The 18010-nt window shown below is 41.2% G+C and overlaps 1 protein-coding gene across 2 annotated transcripts; it reads left to right on the top strand.

The window, feature by feature from the left end:
* The first annotated feature begins 15 nt into the window (after window positions 1-15).
* samd1b (sterile alpha motif domain containing 1b) lies at window positions 16-14472 on the top strand. 2 transcript variants are annotated; one of them, XM_085410421.1, is made up of 7 exons: window positions 16-1694; window positions 2732-2975; window positions 4191-4318; window positions 8133-8181; window positions 8264-8375; window positions 12473-12587; window positions 12713-14472. In XM_085410421.1, exons 1-7 carry the CDS (start codon window positions 516-518, stop codon window positions 12854-12856), a joined length of 1971 nt encoding a protein of 656 aa, XP_085266547.1. In that variant the 5' UTR covers window positions 16-515; the 3' UTR covers window positions 12857-14472. The 2 variants fall into 2 exon arrangements, with proteins under 2 accessions (XP_085266547.1, XP_085266548.1); XM_085410422.1 differs by lacking the exons at window positions 12473-12587; window positions 12713-14472 and adding an exon at window positions 8773-12442.
* The last annotated feature ends 3538 nt before the right edge of the window (window positions 14473-18010 follow it).

The following is an 18010-nucleotide window of genomic DNA, read 5'->3' as shown; positions in this document are numbered from 1 at the left end:
TGTTCTCGGTGGGAGGTTGGCGTAGTCTTGAGGTGACATCCATCACTCCCGCCTGATGCGGGGTGAAGCCGTCATCCACCCATCTGTTGACCGCGCGGCTCACTCATTCGCCATAACGCTCAAAAATATAACACGCAAATACCCGGGGTGTCCTCGACGGAGGCTGCGTGCGTGTTTCTTTGTGCTGAAATCCACTGTGCTGCTGTAAACCGCAGGCTGATCAGAATAAGACTGCGAACAAAGAACGTGGCTCTGAGCCACGCGAATGCGAGTCAATTCCACCTTAAATGCAATTTGCGTCTCTGGCGGCAGAGACCATAGGCGCCATCTTCGGTCCACCTTAAGCGCACAATGTGGCAAACGAACGCAAGCGTACCAGCCAGGCTTCCGTCCTCATTCTCCAGCCGGGGATCGCACTTTGGCTTCCCAGCTTTGACACAGCGTCACTTGTGAAACAACAGAGAAGGAAAAAGAGACGCACTCGGGCCAAACCCCATCCGCACCAGCAGGAGAAGATGTCCGAGCCAAACAAGTACCGAGAGTGGATCCTGGAAACAATCGACTCTCTCCGCTCGAGAAAAGCCCGTCCGGATCTGGAGAGGATCTGTCGAATGGTCCGGAGACGACACGGGTCAGACCCGGACCGAACCAGGACAGAACTGGAAAAACTGATTCAAGAGCAGACGGTGCTCAAAGTTAGCTACAAGGGGTCCATATCATACCGAAACGCGGCGAAGGTGCAGAGGAAAAGCAGAAAGAAGAGTGAGTTTACGGCCGCTGGCAGCAGCAGCAGCAGCGCGGAGGCAGCGAGGGAGCGGACCAAACACGATCATCTGAACAACAACGGCGACAGTGCGCACAGCTTCACGGACCAGGAGGAGGCAGAGGAGGACTCGGAGCCCAGCCCAGATCCACACACTCAAACATCAGGCAGCACCACCGGCAAAAAGCTCAAGCCTGCCTCCAGCCCGAGTAGCGGAAACGGGTGCCTCAGTTGTGGCGCAACAACGGGCTGTGCTGTCGGGAGCGGCTGTAAAGAGGAGAAAGCGAGTGCACCGAGAGACAAGGGATTAGGACAGCAGGCGGCGGGGGACTGCCCGTCGCCCGGTTTCGGCCACAGGACAGGCGCACACAGCGGGGCTGACGGCGGCAGGACGGCTCAGAGCAAAGCCGGTGCAGTTAGCGCAGAAAAGGAGTGTGCTGTGTCCCGGGCTGACACGCAGAGCAAAACTTGCCCTGGGAGTGTCAGCAGTGTTCATCAGAATCAAAGGCAGAAGCAGTCTGTTCCCCTCAAGCCCAAACTTCGAGTCGGAGGAGGGAGCACCAAAACAACGGGGAACCACGCTAACTCGGACCTGGGCGACAGATTAGTCGCTTCTGTTCGCAGCCTGTCCGAGAAGAGCCTCCGAGGGGGCTCAGCCACTGTGACCAGAGGCCACATGAAGCCGCTTGGGCTGAAGGAGATCCTGGGCTATCTGAGCAGCCAGGAACGGCTGTCGGAGGAAAAGCTGACCCGAGGCAAAGTCAAAGTGGTCATGGAGAGAGAGGTGGCGAGGGGCAGGCTGCGCAGGACCCGCTGCGGGAACATTACTCTCCCTCTGAGGGGGGTGGTGGTAGAGGAACCGATGCCGAAGAATGCGTCCGCTGACAGACTTGCAAAGAGCGCACTGCAGGACAAACACGCTGTGAAAAAGGTGGGCAACGCTAACTTAATATTTTCGACACGTCTGGACTGTGCGGGGCTCAGCGAGCAGCTTTGGCTCGATGGATTGCCGATAAATTAATGATCGCGGGTTGAAACCGCACGCACAGCGTGTGCTTCGTTTTTTCTTCTTCTCGTCAAACCTCAATGTTTCAAAAAGTGTTTGAGGGCATTTGAGGAAATGCGTTATTGTCTCGAATGCTTGTCAGTGGGATGCGACCGTGCCCGTGTTGCGTTTGTCCTCTGTAGCCTCGCCAAATGCGTGTCTCTGTCTGTGTGTGTATGTATAGCTCGGATTCCTGCACAAAAGGTGCGGGTTACAGAGAGGAGCAGACAGCTCCGGAGCGGCTTTCCCCGGCTCCCAGGGCGAGAGCGCGCACCAAAGAGCGTCTGTGCGCGGCGCGAGCACGAGCACCTACAGATTTCGTTTCCACTTCGCTGTTTTCGGGTCAATAACATCTGATTTCGTTCCTATAAACTTTAGCCGTGCACACCGGAGCGCAGAGTGTCTGGGCCTGCCGCGCAGTAGGCGGTGTCTGTCTAAACTTGAGACGTGCCGCTGCCGCGCTCCTGTGAGCGCTGCTCTGTCGCGCAGGCCGACGGAGGACTCAGCCCCATCAGCCGGACATCGTGTTTACTCATATAATAAAAGCGCCATTCTAACGTTTTTATTATAGCCTTCCCGTTTATGTCCCACTACCCCTCCCGTTTCTTGCTTCATTAAGTCCTTTGTGTCATTTCTGACAGCGCACTCTCCTCCCTCGCGCTCTCCCTCTCCACCCTGTGTGTGCGTGCAAACTTAGCTATAGTAGGCGGCTATCGTTATTTCTGATGTCTTTCTCCAAGTGGGGGGTGTTTATGAGCAGCACTGTCTGCCCCGGAGAAGCTCAGCAGACCTGATATGCTCTTAAACCCCTCAAAACTTAGGGAGCGATTAACTTAGCTTTAAACTCATCTCGAAAAGCAGTGCACCCCCACCCCTTTTTTTTAATTGCGTTTCTTCTGATACAACTTTATGTGTGCTTGCAGCCGCCGTCACCCTCTCTCCAGGAGAATGAGCCGATGGAAACAGCCAGTGAAGAAGAGGAACGGGAAGACAACGAGGAAGAAGAGGAGGAGGAGGATACTCGGAGTTCTGAGGAGGAGGGAGGACTATCCCCGGTAGCCATGACAACCGAACCAGTGCTCATTGAGAAAATCAGAGAAGATGCTGAGATCCAGAAAGCATCAAAGCAGGAGAGCCCCCAGCAGGAGCAGCAGGAGGGAGGCAAAGGTGTGTGCACTGAATGGCTGTGTGTACTCAGAGGCAGCCTCATTAAAGAACTAGTAATATTCTCACGGTTATATTAAATAGCTCTTTACTGACCACGGCTGCTGCTTCTTAAAACCTTCAAGTGGTTATTTGTTTTTTTCTTTTCAAACTGATTTCCAACTTTAAATTGGACTTTTTTAAGTTTTTAATTTTTCTTCAACAACAATTTCAAACAGACTAATACTAATAACTAATACTAGTAATTATTTAATACTTGAATAATTTTTTCTTTCTTTATGTTTTGCTATGAAAATGGGAATGTGGGCAGCAACTTATTGAACTTTGCAGACATATATAGAAATAGAGTTTGTACAATTCTGAGGCGTTTCAAAGTAAATATTTGGCTTGACCACCTTTGTTCTGCAGCACAGACTGCACTTGCTTAGGTAAGCATTCCTGTTATTTTTTTAAGTAGTCTTCAGGAATTGTTCTCCAGGCTTCCTGAAGGACATTTCAAAGCTCTTCTTTGGATGTTGGCTCCCTTTTGCTCAGGTCTCTGGCAAGATGATCTCACAGTGCCTCAGTAATGTTGATGTCTGTATTTGAACCTGTTGCTACTAATTTTCAGTTCAGTTCTTATGTAATTTGCCATGCATCAGCCCTTTCCCTGTTTTTCTTTCTTAAGAATAGCTTCTTGATAACCACCCTTCCACTGAGACCATTTCTTATGAGGTTTCACTGGGTCACTCCATACACATTTTCTTTAATAACACAAAGAAATTGTGTTATCTTTGACATATTTTGCGAATTCAGCTAAAGGATTGGGAACGCATTATGCATTTTTGCAACTGGGTGCTGGTAATAAAGTGCCTACACATACAATTTATACTTTTTTTTTACACTTAGGTCAGTGTTAGGGAACGTAAAAAACAAAACACTAGTCCGCTGTGAATAGCCAGTTACCAGGACTGGACAGAAAATGAATGAAAAAGCAACCAATGTCCAAAAGAACCTTCAAAATACCTTCCTGGACTCAAGAGCACTTTAATAAATCAGAAGGAAGTCTGGCTCCTTGGAAGTAAAAAATATAGAAATGAGGAGTAGCTCAAGACTTTTTAACAGTACTGTACACAGTAAATTACATAAATAGTTGCTCCTATGCTACCATTAAACTATTTTCAGATATAGAATTTCCTTTCTTCAGTCTTTTTACCTTGCTTTGACTTTTTTTTTCAGGTTTGCCGGTGCTTGATTTCATCCCCGACACACCAGTTCAGGGAGCCTCGCAGTCACAGAGTAATGGTCCAGTCATGGAAGAGAGAGCTGGTTCCCCTGATCAGATACCAATGGAGGTGCAAGTGAGCGTAAGTACATGTGTCGTCCACTTTGTTTTTGTTTTGTTCTGTTTTTTCAATCATTCAAAATGGTTTGACTGATAGTACACAAGTATTATAAGTCAAATATACTGGAGCATTAAATGTGAAAGTATTCTTTGTGTAGTAATGCTCTTTTCCTAGAGGAGTGGTCATTAGTGAAAATCCTAAATTACAAGCTAAATGTTTGCAAAAAAACAAAAAATGTGAATTTGGACTATTTTAACCATGAATTGACATCAACTTTTATCCTCCATGATGCTGCCTATATGATGTCAACAACTCAGTGTTTGTATCTGCCAAAACTTTCTCAGACTTTTCAGTTTTCCTAGTCAGGAACTCATTTTTCCGATTATTATTTTAGAAGTGTCTAACTGCCAACTAACATAAATATCTAATCAGCCAATCACATGGCAGCAGCTCAGTGCATATCGGCCTGTGGACATAATCAAGACAACCAGCTGAAGTTCAAGCTGAGCTTCAGAATGAGGAAGAAAGTTGATTTAAGTGACTTTGAACCTGGTTGTTGGTACCAGACAGGTCTGAGTATTTCAGAAACTGCTGATCTGCTGCAACTTTCCTACATAACCATAGAAAATGCTATCCCTTTATGATAAGGGCATACCCACCTTCTGAGGATTACGTGCCATATCACAAAGCTCAAATCATCCAAAACTGGGGGGTATTTTCAACATGACAATGACTTCACTCAATTTGAATACCTTAATTCATCGACATCTTTCGTATATTTGATTTTTTCTCAATTCCCTTAAAAGCGTTTTTTTAGCATCTCATAAGAAGGAAGGAGGAATCATCTGAAGGCGGAATCAGAGTTCTGTACTTACGTGGCTGATCTTAGGTTGTTAAGGAAATTTCTGTATGTTATTAGTCTGTTTAAATATACAAGCCAATTATTTTTTATCAGAGTAAGGAAAACTACTACTACTCCTACTACAAATATCAGTAGAAACCTTGAAATAAAAAACACTCACAATATACTTTTAATAATAAATAAATCAAAACAGGAAATCCCAAAGTCAGCTTAACAAATAATCAAAATCTTAGAGTACGAGAATGGAAACAAACATTTAAACCCCAAAACTCAAAATCCTGCAACCAATTACAGAAAATCCATCTCATGCTTTTCCCCAGTTTAACCTATTAAACCAAGTTTAGCACACAGTTAGATCAGTTCAAGCAACAAATCTGAGAGCAAACTTTAAGAAAACTCAATAATATGCACTAATTGTTTTCATTTAATTTATCTTAACTCATCAAAGAACTTTCTCAAATAAATATCCATCCATCCATCCATCCATCCATCTGCTTATTTAATTCAAGGACACTAATAACTATAAAAAATAATAATTAAAAATATTAAAGATTTCACATTATATTTTTTCTGCACTGCATGTAGAAGTTATTATTTAAATGGTTTTCTAGGTATTATTGGTCTAACTGTCACAATGTAACTACAACTCATGATTGTGAAGTTACAAAACTTGTATATAAAAGTATATAAAAATGTAAAAAATTAAACCTGATTTTAAGATAACCTCCTTGGGCAGTCCTGCACCACTTCCAACATTCTTGTAGATCATTCCAAGAAAGTTTTGTTACCTTTAATTAGGGCTGTTCGATATAACGATATATATCGGATGACGATATAAAAATGTCTATGTTTCATTTTACGCTATCCTTTGTTTCGTGGTGTCGCAAAATAAACTGTTTACCTGTTTTTATGCATTGTGGTTAGCAACAACGACGGTAACAGCATCGCGTGTCCGCTTGTTTATGTTCCACATAAACCTTTCACAATAAAGCTCAAGATCCTGTTGAGACTTTTCAAAATAAACTGAATCACGTGAAAGAGCAGATTATTTACGGATGAGAAGTAAAAAAGAGCCCCCAGGTGCTAAAAAAAATCAACCTTAGACTCAAACGTTAGAACAGGCTTTCCCCGCAGCACGCCGTGTAATAAATACTCACAAAGAAAACGGCGGCTGTTACAACTTATGTTTAAAAATGTATAGTTTCATGCATCGGTTAAAACACTCGACTCCAGCTACACGACGCGCAGCTGGAAACACTTCCCGCAAGTCAAGCTGCCCGAGATTCACAGAATTTACAGAAAATGTTACATTTTTGTGATTTATATCATTATCGGACGATAGAATTCTTATATCGGGATATGAGATTTTGGTCATATCGCACAGCCCTACCTTTAATACTTGTGTCAGCGACACATGCTGGATTTCCAAAAACAAAATTCCACTGAGCCAAATCTGATGAGTTGTTTTAAAAATAAATCTCAGGTACACAATGGCATATTCCAAGAATCATCTTGTTTTCCATTACTGTTCTCCATCAAACATGTCAGCGCATTATAGTCTGTGTTAACTGAACCTAGAGGACAAATTGTTGCTCTTAGTGTTGAAAAAGCAACAAACCTGCTTCTAGTTGGGTTCCTGATCTGATGAGTCACTTTATGGTTGCAAACTGTGGCCTCTTTAACTAAAGAGGCTGTTTGGTCACTGGGTTACAATCAGAGAACCAGCTCTGAATGGGAGTGATTATCCTTGAAATGAAGGCTGTGTCAATTTTTGACACAGAAGTCAGTGTTTTGCTCTCTGCAACAGTAAAATCTCAAAAGTGCGAGTTCTCCCTTTCATTGGAAAAGCAAATATTATTATAATTATAAGAAAATGTAGCAGACAGATTACTCTTGTTTCGTAATTATTTGTTAACTATGATCCACACTGATCTAGAAAATGTAATCAGAGTAAACAGCAGTTTATCACACACTCTTAACATCTCTCCAACAGCATACCCAAACACTGAAGCCGTGTGCATGCTGGGCATTTTATATGAAAATGATTAAAATAAATAATTAGTACCCGACAAGGACTTTATTAGGTATCAGTGGTATATATGGTATATGAATGTTGATATACACTGCTTCAAAATGTGTTAGACCACCACCCAGTGTAAGGTTTATTAAAGGTATTTGTAACTATCAAAATGTTTTTTTATGTTTCTATAACTGGTTAATCACCACTGCGTGCATGCTCTTTAACTGAATTTTTAATTATTGTTGTTATCCACAAATTTTAAAATTGACTGTTTTACAAAAAGCAGAAAAAACACTAAATTAAATTATAATTTTTTAAATTAAAGATGCCAAAATACAGCTATTCACTTGCATTCCTGAACAAATTTTTTTTAATCAATTCCAGCATGGCAGCACAAATGTGGTTTGCATAATGTGTGCATATACCTTTTTTTGAACATATACCATGCAATGCTCAACATAGCACTTATTATCCAAGCACTTCTTATGTATTGTGTATATGTATTGTGTAATGACAATGTCAACAGAGGAGTGATTTCAAATGCAATTACAGAGTTTTGTTGGTTAAAGTAATGAGAGATTCAGTATGTGGAAGCATCCATTTATCTCCAGGAGGCTTTTCTATGCTTTCAAAAGTCGGGCAGAAAAATCCTATTACAAAAGGTGTCTAAGGCAGACTTCAGTTCTCCACCAGGGTGACTCATCAGCTTTGTCAAACCCCCCCCCCCCCCCCCCCCCCCCCAGTCCACTTCATACCTTTGCACATCATCATTTTTACTCCCACAGCAGATGGTCTCAATGTCCCACTGTGGTTTTGTCATGATGCATCTTCATGCTGCTAGCTCCTCTTGTCCTTCATTTTAGGCGGAGGTCATATGACTCTCTCTGTATTGCTCTGACACTCCCTCTTTGCATTTAATTTAACCCCTGTCTTTCTTTCCTGTCCATGCACAGAATCAGACACAGCATGATGAAATAAACCACAGCTCCTCAGACTTTAACAGTGAGTTTCGTTTCATTGATAATCTCAAACTGAGTGCATGTTCGGGTTTCACGACAAGGAATCATACTTGCCTCCTTCGTAGATTTGGAGTGCAAGACAGAGGTCGGTGTGTCGTCCTGCCTGCTAACACCCACAGCCTCCCCGAGAGACTCCAGCCGATCTGAAGAACGAGGGATAACCATTAGCAGTGGAGTGTGAGTACAGTAGAGATGTTGCAGATGCTGATGCATGCATGCACACAAGCGTTAGAAAACTATGAACAAAAGTCAACAGCTTCTTTGTGTGAAATTCTGACGATACATAGCAATATATATGTTAAAAATATCAATTTGGTGCTGATACAGATTTTATTTCTGCTTTGCTTTTTGGGCATTTGCTCCCTTTTAAAAAAATTGCTTTTATGCTAGCAAAACAAAGAATTCAGAATTCAAATGTTCATCAAACTGTCTTTCAATGCAAACATTTTCTCTCTTTTCTGAGTTTTCCTGCCCACTCTCCTCACTGTCCTGCCAAGTAAAAAAAAAGAAAGAAAACAGACTGAAACTAAAACCCACACACTCACATTTACACCTCCCATTATTCTCTTTACAGGCTCTGTCTTGTCTTGCAGTTTCTTGAAATACTTTGGAGTGATGTGTTGTCCTTCTCTGTATGCTGTCATTTTCTTCAAAACAATAAAAAACAATCAAACTCAAACAAGAAAACTATTCCTAAAACTAAAAACTGTTTAGATAAAATAAAAAAGATGAATTACAAAACTTTAATAACTCTGCAACAGATTTCTCACTGCAGTCCTGCACAGACCAGTTTGCATTGTAACATTTGACTGATTAAAATTAAATAAATAAAATTGAGTTTATTTCATATTTTGATCAATTTTAGATAGACATTAACACATATTGTTTTCTTGGTGATGCTCTGCTGAGCCAATTCTGCCGGATGATTTACTTCTTGTTTGTTTTGAAGGCTTTTTTTTTTTTTTCAGATAAGGTCATGTGATGAAGAAAGTATGCCCTGATTCTATTGCAAGGTTTAAAATATCAGGATACTTTAAAAAGACACCTGGTCTTTAGCAGGTTCTAAAATTAGAACGTCAGATGAGCTACAAAACATGACATATTATACTGTGTTGTTATTTATACAATTTATAACTAAATACAGAAGCAGTGTGTAGAAAACTAAGTAAACCTTAGGTATGCACACATGGGTATTCACAGACGCGGACTAAAGCTTTCTTGGCTGCTACCTCAAAGCACACTGTGCGCTGTCTATCTTGCGTGCTGCACAATATTGTTTATTATTTAGTAAATATTGATATCTATGGCTAGCTAGTTTATTGTGATGGTGCTTTGTTTTCTCTATTATTATGTTGCTCTTTGTTGTTTGCTGTCTCCTCTGTTTGTTTTTTTTGTTTGTTTTTTTTTTTTCTCCATACAGGTGACCCAGGAGTTCTTTTTTTTTTTTTTTTTTTTTTCTCTCTCTTCCCCCCCCTTCTCACCGTCTCTTCTCCCCTTTGGTTTTCTTTCTTTCTCTCCCCCTCTTTCTCTCATTCATTCCCCCTGTCCTATTTATTAAAAAAAAAAAAAAAAAAAAAAAAATGACAAAGGATGAACTGAAGCTCTGCCATCACGCAATGTCGCATACTGCTGTTTCTGATGTCATTTAAGAAAAAAAAAAAAAAAAAAAAAAACTAAGTAAACCTTGATAGGAATTAACAGGGTAAGAGGCAGCCAAATGCACTCGATTAACTAATCATCAGAAGGCGTGACTTCCTCTATAAAAGCAGATTTTTAGCAGTTTGCTGGTCTGGAGCATTCAGGTGTGTGTTAACACAGTGCAAAAGAAGAAACACAGCAGCAATGATCTTGGTGAAGCAATTGCTCCTGCCCATCAATACAGAAAGGGTTATAAGACCATTTCCAAACATTTTAAAGTCCATCATTCTGCACTGAGAAGGATTATTCACAAGTGGAAAACATTCAAGACAGCCGTCCATCTTCCCAGCTTGTTTCTGCTTTTTCTTGTTGTGTACATATTATTTATTAATGCTATTTGCAGTCAACTTTAGTACAATCTTAGTTTTATATTTTTAGGATTTTTTTTTTTTTTGCTTTTTTTGCACTACCTCTCATTATAAGACCTTCACTATGGGCCTCTGGTACTTTTCCTTTGAAAATGTTGTTTTTATTGTATAATATACTATGTTTTTTTTCTTTTTCTTGCTGCTGTAACACAGCAGTTTCCTTTGCAGGATCATAAAATATCTATTTGTCTGTCTGTGTAGATGTACCAGTAAATTCCTTCCATGCTTAGACCCTTCAATGCTTAGAGAAATTGCAAAAAACCCAAGAACTCCGTCTCACATTTTACAGCCTCAGTCAGCATGTTTAATGTTAAATTCATTACAAGTCAATTAGAACAAGACTGACATGCGTGGATTGTTTGGAAGGGTTGTCAGGAGAAAGCCTCTTCTTGCTAAAAGAGAACATGGCAGCGCAGCTTAGGTTTGCAAAGTTGCATCTGGAAAAATGACGAATCTAAACTGGAGATGTTTTGCCGTAATGTTCAGTGTCACATTTAGAAAAAACCAAACAGCGTATGAACACAGACACCTCAGACCAGCTGTCAGTACGGTGGTAGAGGGGTGATGAATTGGGCTTGGTTTGCAGCCACAGGACCTGGATATCTGTCAGTCATTGAGTTGAGCACGAACTCCTCTGTATACCAAAGTATTCTTGAGTGAAACATGAGAATAGAATAGAATAGAATAGAATAGAATAGAATAGCCTTTATTGTCATTGTACAGAGTACAACAAAATTGGAGTGCCACTCCCTTGGTGCAAGTTTCAATAATAAATATAAATGTAAAATATAAAAAGTACAAAAAAAACAATCGTAAGTACTCAAACAATAGTATGTACAATATATACAGGATAGCAGCATTAATATAATGACAGTATGAATAGCAGCATAATATAATGACAGTGACGGTATGGAATAGGTTCAATTGTTTTTGTGCTTATTGACTACAGTGATAGCTCTGGGAAAGAAGCTATCCCTGAATCTGTTTGTCCTGGTTTTATGTGACCTGTACCGTCGGCCTGACGGTAATAGTTCAAACAGTTGATTGCTGGGGTGAGAGTGGTCCTTGATGATATTGCCAGCTCTGCTGAGGTACCGAGAGTTTGCTGTGACCTCCAGGCTGGGCAGAGAGCAGCCAGTGATCTTCTGGGCTGTGTTGATGACCCTCTGCAGTACTTTCCTGTCTGCAGCTGAGCACCCTGCATACCATGATGTTATCCCGTACGTTAGGATGCTCTCCTAAAAGGAGACTTTCTGTTTGACAGACAAAGCTTGTCCCAAATTGGATCTTGCAACAGGACAATGATCAATGAGAACAGCAGCAAATCTACAAAAAATGGCTAAAAACAGAAAAGGAAGGTGCTCCAATTGCCCACTGAAAGTTTAGACCTCAACCTGATTGAAATGCTGTGGTGGGACCTTAAGAGAGCTGTGCATAAACAACTCCCCTCATTGAACTGAAGCAACGTTGTAAAGAAGAGCTGGCTAAAATTGTTTGACAGTGATGTGGCAGAGGTGGTTCTACAAGGTGACATTTATTATAATATATAAAAACCCTGAAACTCAAGGATGGTGTACTTTCATTTTCACATTATTTTTCATGTGAAGAACATCCTACATTTGTTTAGTGTCATATTTGATATTTGCCCATATTTGATGGACTCTTTTCAGCCAATATGGATGTGACCACCCATAAATTAAAACTAAACAATTGTACTTAACCTGTGAGATCTTAGCTTCAATCTGCAGACAGGACACAAAAAAGTTATAATATTTTAACAGTTGTGTGAGTTTAATTTCAACCTTAATATCCAACTAATCACCACCAAGCACTTAATCACAGGATATTGTGTAGTGCAATATAAGCACTTCCCTGATTACATTATACACTTAAAATAAAGTGAGACATATGATTATACCAACTGTGACACAAAAGTAATCACTGAAACACAGGAAGTCAATGCATAGCATACTAGAGGTGAATGACTTCTGCGAGGTTAGACAAAGTGATCCAGATCTCTGGCCCCAGCTCTCTACCAGTTTTATGAAATGAAAAAGCATTGATAGTTTTTCTGCAGTCATGCTATGCACTATAGAATTTACAAAAGAGAGGAAAAATAAATCTGGCAGCACTATAACTGTTAAAATTGACTGTTTCAACGTCGCGTCCTGCATGTTTTCTGTTTGACCAACTGTGTTATTTTTGCAGGCTCATGAAGTCTGAGGGCGTCAATGGGAGCCCAGTAAACTGGACAGTGTCAGATGTTGTCAGTTATTTCACAGCAGCGGGTTTCCCTGAGCAGGCTGCTGCGTTCAGGACCCAGGTAAGGCTGTGATCTTCCTTAGTTGCCACTAGAGTGCACCATACAGAAGCTCAATGGCTTGCGCTTCACTTTAAACACTTGTAATCAACATGCACCTGCATGCGCTGTTTTGCTCTCTTCATTAGGAAATCGATGGAAAGTCACTTCTCCTCATGCAGCGTAATGATGTTTTGACTGGCCTGTCAATCAGACTTGGCCCCGCCCTCAAGATCTATGAACGTCATGTAAAGGTTCTGCAGAAAACACACTTTGAGGATGACGACTGCTAACAGCATGAATCAAATACAAGCAGACTGTTGTGTTTGTATCTACATATAGCTAACGTAGTATAAAAATGCATGCATGATATACAGTACAATACACTTCACTTTTCATCTCATGTCACACAACACATGCAAACACAAAAACACAGGTACACACACACTGTTGTTTCTTATCCTCCTGCCTCTTGACATCAGAAATGAGACTGGATTTTCTAGACAACAAGGATTTTCTATCAGAGCACAAGTGTCGGAGGGAGAAAGTAGAGCAGAGATTTTCAAACAACCATGCAATTTCTCCTTTAAGACAAACAACAATTAAGCACTTTGCAATTGTACTGATTAAACTGTGCAAAATGTTTTGGTTTAAGCTGTCACTTCATGCTGCTTTTTATGCACATTTTGAAAGCGGTATGTTTTTTTTCTGGGACTTGGGGAAGGGGTCATTTGCATTTTTGGGCTATGATCTGAGAATGTTCTTGTTGGTGTGTACCTTTCCTTCTACAAATAGACAGAACATGTTGAAAAGGACAGCAAAGAATTTAGAGGTTGACCGGATTTGAGACATTCCCAAAGCTGAAGTAGGCCGATGATGGCTGGCATGATGAACCTTTACAGTGGGGCAAAAAAGTATTTAGTCAGCCACCGATTGTGCAAGTTCCCCCACTTAAAATGATGACAGAGGTCAGTAATTTGCACCAGAGGTACACTTCAACTGTGAGAGACAGAATGTGAAAAAAAAATCCATGAATTCACATGGTAGGATTTGTAAAGAATTTATTCGTAAATTAGGGTGGAAAATAAGTATTTGGTCACCTCAAACAAGGAAAATCTCTGGCTCTCACAGACCTGTAACGTCTTCTGTAAGAAGCTTTTCTGTCCCCCACTCGTTACCTGTATGAATGGCACCTGTTTGAACTCATCATCTGTATAAAAGACACCTGTCCACAGCCTCAAACAGTCAGACTTCAAACTCCGCCATGGCCAAGACCAAAGAGCTTTCGAAGGACACCAGGAAAAGTATTGTAGACCTGCACCAGACTGGGAAGAGTGAATCTACAATAGGCAAGCAGCTTGGTGTGAAAAAAATCAACTGTGGGAGCAATCATCAGAAAATGGAAGCAATGGCGTGTCCAGCGGGGTGGCCTGGGGGGGCACAGGCCACCCCCCCAACCAGACTGGCCACCCCAGGTGCCACCCCAAAGGCAAAACAATAAAATTCAATCAAATATCAAATGTCCGATTATGTTTTCACGGTGATGCTCAGATATCCGAGTGTAAGTGAATGCAGCATCGGCTTCTGCGCTATGTGCATCATGTTAGCAAAGGTAGGAGAGCCAAGCACGAAAGATGGCACCGCAGGAAACAATTTTTCGGTGAAAGAAAATGAGGACAGAATAAATGTCCCGGTAAGTAATATTAAGTTTGTTGAGTTTAGTAAACTTCGGTAAAATTAGAATACCAAGGAAAAAATAACACTTAAAGAATTATTGCAGCCGTGGAATATTTCAGACAGTATGCTACTGAGGGCAGCTAACATAAGAGTTATGAGTTATAAGATATAATCTAAGTCGTAACATTGCTGTATGGAGCTGCAGATTTGGTTGCAGGTTAACATAGCTGGACTGGCCATCGGGCATACCGGGCATATCCCCAGTGACTTATTTTTTTATTTTTGTTTGTAATGGCATGAACAATGAGAGGTGGTGGATTGGCCAGATGCAGGTCGATGTGTAGAAATAACTCCGTTGTTTGGTGGTGGCTATGGCGGGGCTTCCACAGAGGCCAGCAGGTGGATGAGGGAAGGGGAGGCAGGAGGAGAGCCCCGAGGCAGCCGCCAGTCCGATAGTCAGGTGAACTGAACTTCAGGTAAGAAGTTATGACCTGCAGTCTATCTGGGTCAGATATAAACTAAGTTTAGGTGGAGTTTATTTTCATTGTGCTGACTTTTTACTGTCAGTTGCAATAACTCATACTGCGTTCTAGCCAGCTTGACGGAGTTTTTATACAGCTGGGTGGTGCTATGATGTTACTGATAGTGAACTTTATTTTATTCATAAGGTTAGTTAGTAGAGTTGCCAACGGCTCCTTAAAAATGGAATGGTCCCTCATTCAGAGAAAATATTACACGTTTCGTATTGAGCTGAGAAGAGACGCAGTTTGTCCCGAACTTTAGCTAGAATGGAAAAAGACACAAAGCTGGAGTTATTCTGTGTTTACGCTGCACAGCTGCCTCTTCTCTCATTCTCTCCCCTGCCTCTCCTGTTGCTACTTCAGTCATGAAACTGATCAATGATCAGCTGATCGTCTCTCTTGTTTATTTATCACCCACTTTGCACCAGAAACAGGAAACCAGCAGATGTTGCGCTAAACAACAGCAGCACGTTTAAGCTTGATCAGCTGTTGTTAGAATGTATTTAATATTAATTTCTAGTATCAGCTGATGTTTGCTGGAGCCACAGCTGTAAAGCTGCTGGTCATGATGTCGGTTTGGATATGTGGTGAGAGGGAAACATGAAACCAGGAGATGTCCTTACTGAATCATCAGAGCTGAACAGGTGATGGAGAAACAGGTTTACCTTTTAGGTGACATGAATGAGTTGAAGGGAAGTTTTGAACTGTTTCTGAGAGACAGATAACCCCAGGATCCTTTTTTATGTAGCTGACAGCTGGTAACTGTGCAGGGGCGGGTCTAGCAAAGTTTTGCCAGGGGGCCAGGTAGGGCATTAACAGGGAAAGGCACAAAGAAATACTTTTCTTTCTTATTCTCATTTAAAATACCTAGCTTTTATTAAATAATTATCTAAATCTTACAACCAAAGTTTTTATCTGACGTAAAATGTATAGAAATCATACATATACCAACAAGACTGTACATCACTGTCACAACAGGGTTTGTTTTCAGTCAAAGTCTTTATGGCTTTACTACCTGGTGGGTCGGCCTGTAGTGAAAATGCCCAATTTTTTTGTCCCAGTCCAGCCCTGCAGGTTAATACTGGCAGTGTCACCATGCCAGCTGACTGTATTTTATCATCAGCCAGTGCTGTTCTTTATCAATATTACCAAAGTTTACCATAAGGCAGCATAGAAAGTATTTACTTGCTTTCAGGTTTTATTCAAATGTTAGTCTTTTCAGTTGTTTCTCCACTTTTTTCCTGTTTCAAAATCAAACACCAGTTTGTGAGAAGATTATCTTCTTTTTTTTAACAGGCAGATAAAGTTTTACATTGGAACTGGCTAATTTGTCAATTGTTTGTTACAAATGTTCGTATTTTAATATTCAAAAATGTTTTTGCCCAAAACATATGTGCACTATATGTCAGTAAAAATACTATGTAAATATTGATGTCCTTGAATGCTGAGTAAACACTGACAAAGCACTGATTGTATCTCTTGTACTTTATCAACGCAGTATCTAAAAACTTTGCACCGTAGTGGTTAAAATCTCATTCTAATAAGAGTTAAACGCATTTGGTTATTAGGTTTACAGGGTTATTGAATTATGGTTAAGGGTTGGTAGAATTTTTTTTTTTAAACATTATCTGCCAATTACATCTGCCACCCTTCTCCAAATCTGTGCCCCTACCTGGCCCCCCCAACAAAAATTTTCTAGACACGCCACTGAATGGAAGACATACAAGACCACTGATAATCTCCCTCGATCTGGGGCTCCACGCAAGATCTCATCCCGTGGGGTCAAATGATCATGAGAACGGTGAGCAAAGATCCCAGAACCACACGGGGGGACCTGGTGAATGACCTGCAGAGAGCTGGGACCAAAGTAACAAAGGTCAACATCAGTAACACACTACAACGGCAGGGAATCAAATCCCGCAGTGCCAGACGTGTTCCGCTGCTGAAGCCAGTGCATGTCCAGGCCCGTCTGAAGTTTGCCAGAGAGCACATGGATGATACAGCAGAGGATTGGGAGAATGTCATGTGGTCAGATGAAACCAAAGTAGAACTTTTTGGTATAAACTCAACTCGTCGTATTTGGAGGAAGAAGAATACTGAGTTGCATCCCAAGAACACCATACCTACTGTGAAGCATGGGGGTGGAAACATCATGCTATGGGGCTGTTTTTCTGCCAAGGGGACAGGACGACTGATCCGTGTTAAGGACAGAATGAATGGGGCCATGTATCGTGAGATTTTGAGCCAAAACCTCCTTCCATCAGTGAGAACTTTGAAGATGAAACGAGGCTGGGTCTTCCAACATGACAATGATCCAAAACACACCGCCCGGGCAACAAAGGAGTGGCTCCGTAAGAAGCATTTGAAAGTCCTGGAGTGGCCTAGCCAGTCTCCAGACCTCAACCCCATAGAAAATCTGTGGCGGGAGTTGAAAGTCTGTGTTGCTCGGCGACAGCCCCAAAACATCACTGCTCTCGAGAAGATCTGCATGGAGGAATGGGCCAAAATACCAGCTACTGTGTGTGCAAACCTGGTAAAGACCTATAGTAAACGTTTGACCTCTGTTATTGCCAACAAAGGTTATGTTACAAAGTATTGAGTTGTATTTTTGTTATTGACCAAATACTTATTTTCCACCCTGATTTACGAATAAATTCTTTACAAATCCTACCATGTGGATTCATGGATTTTTTTTTTTCACATTCTGTCTCTCACAGTTGAAGTGTACCTCTGGTGCAAATTACTGACCTCTGTCATCATTTTAGGTGGGGGAACTTGCACAATCGGTGGCTGACTAAATACTTTTTTGCCCCACTGTATATTGTTCTCTATGTTTAAAACAAAACCTGTGCAGGGTTATGGAAATTTTGGAAATGGTTGCTGGTCAAAGCAATAAACTGACTAAGATGTTTGAGAGGCTTTTGGACCATGTCAGCTTATCAGCTGGTTGATTTTGTGTAACTTAATATCTCATATGGAAAAAGTATTTTTTAAATCTGCTTAGGGCTATGCATCACCACCTTATATGCTGGTTTTACAGAGATACACTTTGATATTTGCTTTACATCAGACTTTACTTCTTTAATAGACACCTAAAATCACATGTCACACAGAACTGTTTAACTGTCTTATGTAGGTCCAGTTTTATAGAAATTATGAGTAAGCTGAGAGCTTTTTTCCTAAACAAACTAAATGGATCGATCCGCTCATCAGTGATGATTTACACAAAGAGTGTAATTTTTAAGTGTA

Source organism: Rhamphochromis longiceps, linkage group LG6 (genome assembly GCF_057381845.1).
Source record: "Rhamphochromis longiceps isolate RC_006_pf linkage group LG6, R_longiceps_female_GT1.1, whole genome shotgun sequence".
NCBI lineage: Eukaryota > Metazoa > Chordata > Actinopteri > Cichliformes > Cichlidae > Rhamphochromis > Rhamphochromis longiceps.
This window is presented reverse-complemented; position numbering and strand designations above follow the sequence as displayed.

What these genes read in the sequence shown, in the direction of transcription:
- samd1b (XM_085410421.1), top strand. Translation starts at nt 516, where the DNA reads ATGTCCGAGCCAAACAAGTACCGAGAGTGGATCCTGGAAACAATCGAC. An exon ending in ACAAACACGCTGTGAAAAAG is followed by an intron (nt 1,695 to 2,731) that starts GTGGGCAACGCT and finishes GTGTGCTTGCAG; the next exon opens with CCGCCGTCACCCTCTCTCCA. An exon ending in ATAACCATTAGCAGTGGAGT is followed by an intron (nt 8,376 to 12,472) that starts GTGAGTACAGTA and finishes TTATTTTTGCAG; the next exon opens with GCTCATGAAGTCTGAGGGCG.